At 39.1% G+C, this 11472-nt stretch overlaps 1 protein-coding gene across 1 annotated transcript; it reads right to left on the reverse strand.

Annotated features, from left to right (window-relative positions):
- Positions 1–3992: 3992 nt before the first annotated feature.
- Positions 3993–8336, reverse strand: sf3b6 (splicing factor 3b, subunit 6). The gene is made up of 4 exons (XM_012878113.3): positions 8194–8336; positions 5877–5995; positions 5388–5526; positions 3993–4453 (listed from the first exon to the last, which is right to left on the reverse strand). The coding sequence occupies exons 1-4, from the start codon at positions 8221–8223 to the stop codon at positions 4364–4366; spliced, it is 378 nt and encodes a 125-aa protein (XP_012733567.1). The 5' UTR covers positions 8224–8336; the 3' UTR covers positions 3993–4363.
- Between the last annotated feature and the right edge of the window lie 3136 nt (positions 8337–11472).

Below are 11472 nucleotides of genomic sequence, written 5' to 3' on the forward strand. Positions count from 1 at the left end.
GAGATGGGTTAGCTAGCGTTCGTCCCGGGCCCTCCCACTGAAATGAGCCTGCACTGTCCCGTGAATACAGTCGATGTCGTTCATTTGCATGCCTTTAGGTGCTGCCTTAAGTCTAATTTCCATCCGGTGATTGAAGACAGAACGCCTTATCAACGCAAACGCTGTGACTCCTGTGGGAACCCCCCCCCCCCCCTCCTCCTCAGCAGCAAGACGAGACGCTTTAACTGTGGGAGCATGTTTCCTCGTAGATTATCTGTGCTATGTGTTGCTAAGGACTAAATCCCTGCCCGGCGTGCATTTTAAACCCTCCATCTCGTCACCAGTTAGCCGATGCTGAGCGACGAGGACCGCGACCTTTCTGGAAACGGCATTAAAAAAAAAAAAAAAAAGAGGAAGAATAAAAAAAAAAAGAGCTAATCTTAGCGGATCTTTGGAGCAAACTCAAAGAAGGCGCGTGAGTTCAAAGCAGGAGTCCAATGCGAACGAATGGGCTGGAGTTCATTTGGGGAAAAGTAGTCAGTAATTAATGAACCACTTTTTTTTTTCTTATTTATCACAGTTTGGCTGACGGGTTGCATATCGTTCCAAGGAATCCAGAGTGTCTGAGCATTGAGGTAGCCCAGAGATGAGGCTGTGCTGCCGTCTGTGTGTACCGAGTGTTAAAGAGGTGAGATTAGCCGTAGGTTAGCATAACAGGACAGCCCCTAAGCTAAAGCCTTGTGTTTAGTAGGTTTATACAATTTGCCCTCCTGAGTCCCTCAAAGTATTTCTCTTCTACTGATTAGTCAGACTTTTTGTATGTTTTTTTGTTTCTTTGGTTACTCCCCTCATTTCACACATTCTACAGTACTTCAGCGAAGAAGTACGTCCTAACGGTGACATGAATACCTTTGCCTGGCCCCAGAATGTTCCAGGCTTTGTATGTTTGTTCTGCTGGATAACAGAAGAATGACGCGGATTTTGGCACACGGTGCGGCAATAAAGATGAGTCGCGTTAGTCCATCTTCGTCTCTTCGGCAGTGTTGATTGTCTCCCGTAAAGTGTCCGATCTGAACTTCTTGACATAATTATCTTAGGCTCGACGATGTTTCTATCCACAACCCCGTTACTGCTGCGAGGAAACCAAATCGAAGAGATGGCCACCGTGTAAAAAAGATTCTTTTGTAGCATGTATTGTGTCCCTGACGACATGGCTGCACTACTCCCTGTGTTGTGATTTAATCTAATAAAATAAACTCTATGGGCAGTTGTCTGGTCTGACATTTCTTCTAACCTTCCTTTGAGTCAACATCCAGGGTTTCCACGCAGTCCTGAAAAAACAGTTTTTCCCTTCTGCTGTTTTTTCTTTAAATGACAAAAGAACCTTTTTCATGTTTGCTGCAGTGGCAGTTCTAGACCATATTTACCAGGGGTAACAAGGTAGGGCCAGTCTTTTTTTTTTTTTTCATGAGGGCTCAGAACAAAAACAACAAAAAAAAAGAAACAAAAGAAATTAAATAAAATTAAGTGAGCCAAAGAGCCACTTGTAGCTCTGGACTTGCAGGATCTAGCTGATGGAAACTGCGATCCTACTTTAAAGCAGCTGAAACAAAAAGCGCAACACCTTCATTTTTAAATCACGGTTAAAGTAAAACCGTAAAGGTAAAAATGTTATTGCATAAGGGACCAATCAGTGATGGTTTCTGTGTTGCCGCATATTATCACAAGAAATTGATTTAGTATTTTGTTTTCAGCACAGGGGCACTGGCCCCCGTCGTCCCCCGTCTAGAACCGCCCATGGTTTGCTGCCTGCTAACTATTATATAGAAACAGTGCAGTGGGAGGAACCAATGAGGTCTTTCCAAGAATTCTGCCTGTTGTTGTGAAGTGGGAAATGTCCTAACAAGAAAGAAGCTTGTTCTCACCATCGCAGGCAAATTTTCATGACTTTGTGAAAGATGTACTGGCTGCTACTGAATGAACAATCATTCCGTACCCGTTATGTCCCAAAGTAGCTTGAAATTTAGATTGAACTGCAAATGTGGGTTTTAAACTGGGTCTAAACGCCAAACAGGAACTAGAAATTCTAGTTTTAGATGCCAAGGGCTCCAGATTTTTAAATAGTGGTGATCTAACTTGGTTCAGATGCTACAAAAGCATTACGTTCTTTGGTGTCTGGGGCCTCTGTAGTTAACAAGACAACTATTCAAGAAATGCAGTTTTTAATTGATTAGTTCACTTAATAAAGAAAAAAAGAACTGACACCAGTTGACCAAATTTTCTGGAAAGCTGAGTTTGATTCGAAGTAGGCTTAATCAGCCTAAAAAGCAACATCATTCCACCACTAAAGAACTGCAGGCAGGAACAAATATCCACACATGGAGATAACAGCGTGAACCTTCCCAGGAGCGGCCCACCCACCAAAGTTACTCCAAGAACTTATCAAACAGGGTTATTTAAGAACCCAGGACAATATGTAAAGTAATGTGGGCCTGACTTGGCTCAGTTATGGTCAGTGTTCAGGATTCAACAGCATGAATCACACTCTTTGCTTTGTGATTATTTTATTTATTAACATACGGCCACATAAAAAATAGGCAAAACAGGAGAAATCTGAAAGAAGGCAAGTAAATTTTTACAGCACATAATTTTTGATTTGTGCTACATTTTTTAACACCTTGTGTTTTCAGCAGACCAGGACATTATGTTGTTTTACATCATGGCAGTCACCATCAGGTTTGTCAATAAAAGGCTGGGGTTGAGGCTGGGAGGCAACAAAGAACTAAAATGGTTTAATATTATATGTATAGCTTCAGCTCTACTATGGTATTGTAGATATCAGACATAATAAAGTGACACCTAGTCTAAAAAAACTATATAAACACTTATTATAACACGTATTTTAACAGCTTCAAAGTGAACTCATTTCTTGGTGCACATTTTCACTAATCCCAGAATATTAAGCAGTGGTGGAGAAAGTACTCATACAATGTACTTAAGTAAAAGTACAAATACACAGACAAAAATTTACTCAAGTAAAAGTCAAAGTACCACATTATTATTTTACTTAAGTAAAAGTAAGAAAGTACAAGCTTTTAAAACTACTTAAGTATTAAAAGTAAAAGTACTTGCCAACCATAATACCTAACGGCTTATATAATGTCATTAAGTGTACCGATCGTATTTAGTTTTAATAAATCAGTAATGTACCATTTTAATGAGCAATGCTGCAGAAAAAGCATGTTTTTATTGTGTTTACCCCCTGTGACAGTTTAGATTTAGATATTTTATTCTATGCATCAGAATTCCAGGGATCGATATCGATAGCGTTTAGCAACTTAACTTACCTCAATATGTTTTTTCAAATTTGATGGTGAATTTTTGAAAGATAGAATTTCATGCTTTCGGGTAAGGCAAAGGCGGCATTGGAATCTCCAGGAAGCGTTTTTTGACCCAGTTATTTCAAAGAAATCTTTTAAATAAGGCCATGGGTGGGGCAGGTCTTCTGGAGGATGACTATCCTTGGACTCCATTCTGGGAGTTAATGATTCTGCAGGTCCTGCGTACTGTGCTGCTCTTCTTGAGGGAGGGCCTAATGGTTATTTCCCGCTTTGGATTGGTTCAGCGGACTGATTCTGCTCTCGCCATTGGATACTTTCAAACTAACGAACAAATCAAAAAACCGAAATGCGTCTTGGATGTAACGAGTAACGAAACGCTGTATAGAAATGTAGTGAAGTAGAAAGTACAGATACTTACTGTTAAATGTAGTGGAGTAAAAGTAGAAAGTATCCATTATTAAATCTACTTAAGTAAAGTACAGATACACGGAAATTGTAGTTAAGTACATTAACGAAGTACTTGTACTTCGTTACTTCCCAACACTGATATTAAGTTAATTTACGCTCAGAGATGTCAGGACAAAGTAACTCTACAAAGAATGTGAGTAGATAGGCATCACCTCTCCATCGTTATATGAAGAGAGTGGAAAAAACAGACATTTTCTTTTAAAAAAAAAATCAGCATTTATTTTACAGAAAGGTTTTGCTTTACATGAGCAGTTTCTGTTAACTCCTCTTTTACTGCTGCTCAGAGGGAGGGCTGAGATTATCAGAACTACTTCTGCTAAACAGGAAGGGACAAAACAAAAAGGTTTACACATCTTTGAAGAGTTTGAGCACAAATAGATCCTTCCTCTCTCTCCTTGGCTTCAATTCAGACAGCCGGTCCTGGCTGACTCCCAAAATAACCAAGAGAAAAAAATTAAACTGTAAAATGGCATTTTCAACTATAACAATAATTCACCACAAGCATAAACTTAACAGGATTGTTCTTTTGTTTTGTTGTTTTTTAATGAAAACTGAAAGATGGGAGCAGTGAGAGACTACTTTGGAGGGTCTGTGTTGATCCCATATTTCTCTTTTAAAAGCTTCAGCTGCTCCTCTTTCTTCTTTGTGTCCATTTTCTGGAAGGCCTGCAAAACAACACAAAGCAAAATTTAATTGAAATCAATACAGCAGTTTTTTTTTTCCTAATTGAAATTGAATATTTGACCTTGCTGGCAATCAAACTGTGTTAGCTAGCATGTGTGTATGTGTGTGCTGCTGTAGCCTGGCCTGCCAGACTGAACTTACGCTACGCGTATTCAACACAGCTTGTCAGTTTAGTCAAGCTTAGACTCTGCAGAATTAAACTTACCGGACCAATCACATAAATAATAATTCAAAACTTTTCCACTCTCTTCGCTGACCCCGTTATACCCGCCCTGTTCCTGCCTTTGAAATCGGACTCTACCCGCTGTTTTCCAGACCTGGGAGAGGAAGAACCTAGCACGCGTGGTGAGAACAGCACAGGGGATTGTGGGATGCCGTCTGCAGGATCTAGACTCAATTTACGCAGAACGGGTCCAAAGAAGAGCCAGACGCATCTTCATCGATCCCACCAACCCAGGCAATGCGCTGTTTATCAAAACAAATAAACTTAGAAACAGCTTCTTCCACAGAGCTGTGAGGGAAATCACCCCGATGGGAGACTGCAGTCCAACGCTTTTAAATCAATCACCGCACTATTACTAACCCGTCATACGTTACAGTCACCTTAATGCTACTGCCTACTGCAGAACATCTATATGCACATTTCTGTAAACGAAGCCTCAGGTCATCATAGTTCAATAAGCACCTTACTACCTCATTATCTGTTATCTGTGACTTTCCTGAAGGCTAAAAAAATAAAATAAATGTAACCTTTGTTCATTGCATGTTTGTTTGTTTGTTTGACTTTATTAAGTGTAGTGTGAACCGGAGTAGTCAAAGAGAAATTTCAAATAAATATTCTTGATTCTATTTGCCATGTTTACGGCGTAAGTCAGTGACTGTCTGGCTGGCCAGGCTAGCGCTGCTGATACGTACTCTGTTAGCATTGTAGTAGAGAACCACGAGGTAACGATTGCAGACGTTGAAGCCTGACAGGTGGTCACAGGCATTCTTGGCATCGAAGATGTCTTCATATACAACATAAGCTGTCCCTCTTGTTTCAGGCGTATTCCCTCTGAGAACAAAAAAGAGAGATCAATCCGAGCACTTTCATCACCGTTTAAAGCAAAGTGTGACATATAGATGGCAAATTATGTTATTTGAGAAAATTTAAATCTGATATATTCTGAGAAACAAGTTCTAGATACTTATCAACTGAGAGGGTTGATATTTAAACCAATAACTTTCTCTCTCTAACGAGGAAAGATGGACGTAAACGTTTTAAAAGTAAAGCATGTGGGCATTTCAGCATCAATGTTCTCTGTACCTTCCATCATGGGGTGGGTGCCTTAAAAGCAGGATAATTTCATGGTTTAGCCCCCCCACTAATCTCAAAACATAGAAAGTGTCCCAAACTGAACTTACGTTCGGATTTGCCGGATTGGTCCGTATTTCCCAAAGATGTCGTACATCTCCTCAGCTGTGATTTTATAAGGAAGATTTCTGATGTACAGGATTCTGTTCACCTCAGGCGGTAATCGGATCTGCAGAGAGAAAAACACAAATAATCTTAGGCATCTGGGTTATCTCAGAGATTAACAAGGAGATATGTCAGAAATCCAGCCGGTGCCTGAAAAGCAGGACCCAGCAGGAAATTGAAAATTCAGATCATTTTCTGCTCAGCGAACGCACCATAAGCTCTACCAGGTTGTGCTAACCATGACTCTCTTCAGCGTGGAAGTTGTTGCAGGAAGGCTCCATGTTGGTTGTTTTCAGTCTCTGTACGATGTTTAAAATTATGTTAGAGGAAGCTCAGGAGCTGTCAGACGTTAATTAGCAGAAAACTGTTCTATAGAGAGCATGTCAACTTTTTATTCATGCTGCTAAAAACACAGAGCTGAGTCCTTTCAGAAAAGGAGCCATCAGCCACAGGACATCAATTCATACCCGCCTTTAGCCATGTTACCTAACTAGCAAATTAAAATGATCCGCATCAGACGTCTACAGACACCAGGAAGTCCCAAGAACACGCTGGATTTGGAAATGTTGACAGCCTAGTGAAAATTCTCAGCTTTACTCAGACAACATCAGGCCACTAGATGTCCCTGTTTCCATATCAGAGATTAAATCTCTATTTAACGTGTGATGAAGTTGAGAAAACAACAATACTATTCTGAAACGTCCAAGAGAAAAACTGACAGAGAGGGACGAGTGTTTGAAGACAAATGGGAAGCTGGATACGTATTTGTGCTCCAGGGAGACAAACTGCTGTTTGTTCTGTTACGAGGCAGTGTTTGTGATGATGAGCGCCATTTACATCAGTGCTTCGACACAAAACACAGAGCCAAGTACGCTAAAACTGTCCTCTGGGGAAAAGGTATCAGATTGTCCAGGCATTAAAAAGGCAGACAACAATCTCAACACAAAACATTTCCAAAGGTGTTGGGCAGAAGCGACGCAGCAGTGAAAGCCAGCTTTATGCTGAGAGGTGCTCATCGTTTGGCAGAGGGAGCATTTCTAAAGCAGTGCGAGCAGACGTGCCCCTGACCAGATGCAGACTCTGAACGTAATCGGTTCAATGTGGTTTGTGGGCAAAAGTACTGGAGTTTGATAATATAACAAGCAGTCAGGAGAGCACCGCCTGAATCACCGCCATCCTCAGGTGGTTTTTGAAGGAGGCACGCTCCGAGCACCCGAGATCCGTCGTACTACACAGGAGAGAGACGGCTGAGAAAAGTTTTATGCAAAACAAAGGCCTGAACAACCAAATCCTAAATAACCATTTGAGCTGACGACGAAGTCAACAACCACCTCAGCCAACTGGATCAGAAACTGCAGGGACGTAAACAAATCGCTGCTCAGATCCACGACACGATCACAGCATCCCAGCGTTAGAAGTCCCAGCCGGACCTGGACAGGCTTGCCCACTTTCCTGTCCATATGTTCGGCTTATTTCACTATGTGTTGTGTGATTAAAATCAAACTGTTGTATGTATTTCAGTTCATTTCTGTGATAAAGGTAAAACGTTTTGTACAACGCCAAATGACGTCAGACAAAGATGGAAACAAAGAAGAAAAACACACTGGTTTTCTTCCGGAAAATAAAAGTTGGAATTAGCTCCAGAGAGACGGTGACCTTCGCATTTACCGGATCGATGTTTGTTCTCCGAATATAAATGCTTCAACTTCAATTGAGGAGGGGGGGGGGGGGGGGGGGGGGTGCTGGATGACTACTAATATAACTTGTTGTAGTATTAGTTCGTCAACAGAAATAGGCATTAGCAGTAATCTGTATTCGTCAGTCAAACCTTTAACAAAAATGTAGTTTGGCACCAGATCACAAATCTGTTTAGTTCACCTTTAACAATGAAAGTATGCATGTCATCAATCAACACACACGTGAGTGTGTGTGTTAGTATTTTTTTCTCGTTTCCTACCTTTTTGTACGTAAACACAGACCCTTATGCTAATACTTAGCGCCACGTCTGAGAGCAACTGATAGCGCCTCATTCACAGTTGAAGAATTCATCTCATCGGACACAACAAAAGCATAACAAACTTTTTCGTCAACGTAAAAAAAAAAATACAAAGTAGTGTAGTAGCTTTAAATACAGAATACCGTAGCTCTTCTCCGACACACTGGTTAGCGTGCTAACGGCTAGCCGAGTGCTAACCCGAAGCGTAAGAAAACTTCAGAAGGACCCTAGCTAACATTTCCTTTAGTCGATAACTCGTAACTTACGTTAGCGCGTTTCGCTGCTTGCATAGCCATGGTGGCGGTTTTGCTGGAGTATACAAAAACGGTGAAAAACAAGCACGCAGTTGGCTTCCTGGGACTCCCTCCCTGTCGTCGTCAAAATGGCACGCCGGCCTGTGACTCACTTCCGGTTCCAAACTTACAGCCAAACAAGGCAGTGCTGCCCCCATGCGGTGCAGGAACGAATGAGCAAAACTAGGAAGCTCTTCCAAAAGCTGTGGAAGAACTGAAAAAGTAAAAAATATAAAATATTTCGTTATCTTAAATTAACACAGGTGTTGTTATGTAACAGAATTTGATCCTTGAATGGCATTGTGGTCCACACGCTATACCATATATATATATATATATATATATATATATATATATATTAGGGCTGGGCAACGATTAAAATATTTAATCGCGATTAATCGCCCTGATTAATCGCGATTAATCGCGATTAATCGCATTGTATTTACAAACTCCAAGAATTAATTCAAAAGTAGTGTAAAGAGCACTTTTATTTTAATGTTCTGCTGCCATATGAACAAAAGTGTTGTAACATTTGTACCACTTATTTTATACTGGATATTTTCAACCCATCTATTGAATTTAGTGCACTAGTTGATCTTTTCTTCATAAGAGAACAAGCACTGCAGCCAAAATATGGCCTTTTTTGACCTGCTGTATATTAGCCAGTCCCTAAGCTTGATGTATCATGAAACTGTTGACCTTTTGGGTTTTGTGGTTTTTATTTTATTATTACAATTTAATAATAATAATAATAATAATAATAATAATAATAATAATAATAATAATGTTGTGTTCAGTGTTTTTTCGCTAATCCACCTCTTATTTATTTCAATCCTTATGTAATTTTGTCTGTGTTGTATGCACCTGCCTGTTGCTTTAATCCTATAAATTTCCCCGTCGTGGGATAAAAAAAGGATTAACTAATGTTATCTTATCTTAAATAACACTTTTTAATATATGTACTGGGTTCTTTCAAGGTCTTAATTACATGTTATGTGTGGGCTCCAGTAACATCCATCCATCCATCCATCCATCCACTGATCTACCTGGATGTTCCCTGGAGGACTGAAACGCCTCAGTCAGAGACGTCTGTCTGTGGGTCTGTCGGGGCAGTGAGAGAAGTTTCGTCTCCTCTCTCCGTTTCTGGGGCTCGACGTTTTCATGTTTTTTCACGTGCTTAGATAAATTTGTTGTGTTTCCACTTAAATGAACCGGCTTTTTACAAAACATACAGCTTGATATCATTTACGGTATTAAAATAAAGCCGAACGGTGCTACTTCCTCTGTTCATGTTTTTTCGCTGCTGCGTTCTCTCTCAGCTGTTTGTGTATTAAGTTTGTGTGAGAGCTGAGTGCGCGGGCCAGGCTGAGCCTGCGTGCTGATTGGCTGGCGCCGCTGAGCCATGTACGAGAGGGGAGGGGGAGCGAGAGAGTGCTGCCGTGAGACAGCGCGCTGCAGTCAGCGCGCGTGCTGACTGACACTGACTGAAAGCATGATGTGAGCAACATGCGTTAATGCGCGATAAAATAAATATCGCCGTTAATAGTCTAATGAATTAACGCGAAATTAACGCGTTAACTTGCCCAGCCCTAATATATATATATATATATATATATATATATATATATATATATATATATTCTGTATATATATCTACTTTATTTTATTTTACTAATTTTTATATGATTCTGCAAATAAAAACGTAAAATAGATTTTACATGTTTACAGTTCACAGTGACTTCAAGGCAGACCAAAGCATTTCCGTACGAAACTCTCTCTCTCTCTCTCTCTCTCTCTCTCTCTCTCTCTGTATATATATATATATATATATATATATATATATATATATATATATATATGGTATGGCGTGTGGACCACAATGCCACTCAAGGATCACCTTCTGTTATATAACAACACCTGTGTTAATTTAAGATAACAAAATATTTAATATTATTTACTTATTCAGTATATATATATATATATATATATATATATATATATATATATATATATATATATATATATACGTACATATATATATCAGAATCAGAATCAAGTTTATTGCCAAGTAGGTTTGCACTTACAAGGAAATTGACTTGGTGTTGATGTTGCAGACGAAAAATATAAAATGAGTAAAATAAAATAAAGTAGATATATATACAGAAGCTACTATATACACTCAGTAAACTGTGCGTTAATGTAATGCAGAAGCTTGTAAGTCATTATATATATATATATATATATATATATATATATATATATATATATATATATATATATATATATATATAAAATGAAGAAAATAAGAGGAAAGCTGTGCATGACTTGCTATTATCATTCTGAAAAACTATGATGAAATACATTTTTAACAAAGTTATCTTTCCCCTAAGTCCGGCTTCCTCCCACAGTCCAAAAACATGACTGTTAGGTTAATTGGCTTCTCTAAAATTGTCCTTAGGTGTGAGTGTGTGTGTGTGAATGGTTGTTTGTCTCTGTGTTGCCCTGCGACAGACTGGCGACCTGTTCAGGGTGTACCCCGCCTCTCGCCCAGTGAACGCTGGAGATAGGCACCAGTGACCCCCGTGACCCCATGAGGGATTAAATGGGTCAGAAAATGGATGGATGGATGGATCTTTCCCCTACTATTTGAATTCCAGATCGCCAGCACACCTCTTAAAGGTCAGACTATATGTTACATCCAAAAAATAAATAGATAATTTGCTTGTTATGCATGTCTAAATTTCTAAATAAATTCAGTCTTCCTTAGTAAAATTCTGATGGCAATAAACGTGAAAGATAGTGTTTCATGGTTCATGGGGAGCGTCACACACACCATCTTTAACTACAGTGTTAGAAAACAGGTGACCTGATATGTTGATATGTTACGATGATAAAACAAATAAAAAAGGTGACACAAAATGTCTAAATAATTAAGTAGCAAAATAACAGTTTTTATAACGACAAAAATATTAATTACATTATTAAATAAACATTTATTGAGTTATTTTAAGATTTGTTCCCCAGATCATTATATATTTTTTTACATTTAAATTGTTATGTAATTTAACATACATCTCAGATGTCATATTTTAATCCATAAACCACAGTTTAAATAAGTTCACGGTGCTTTATTGGCCCATAATTTATTTTTATTATGAAATCATTGTACATTAATTGAACAGGTAATGGTTAACGGTTTAATTAATGATTTCTACCTGCTGGGTCATGTGTTTAGTACATCATTGAGACATT

Source organism: Fundulus heteroclitus, chromosome 15 (assembly GCF_011125445.2).
Source record: "Fundulus heteroclitus isolate FHET01 chromosome 15, MU-UCD_Fhet_4.1, whole genome shotgun sequence".
In the NCBI taxonomy this organism is placed as follows: Eukaryota; Metazoa; Chordata; class Actinopteri; order Cyprinodontiformes; family Fundulidae; genus Fundulus; species Fundulus heteroclitus.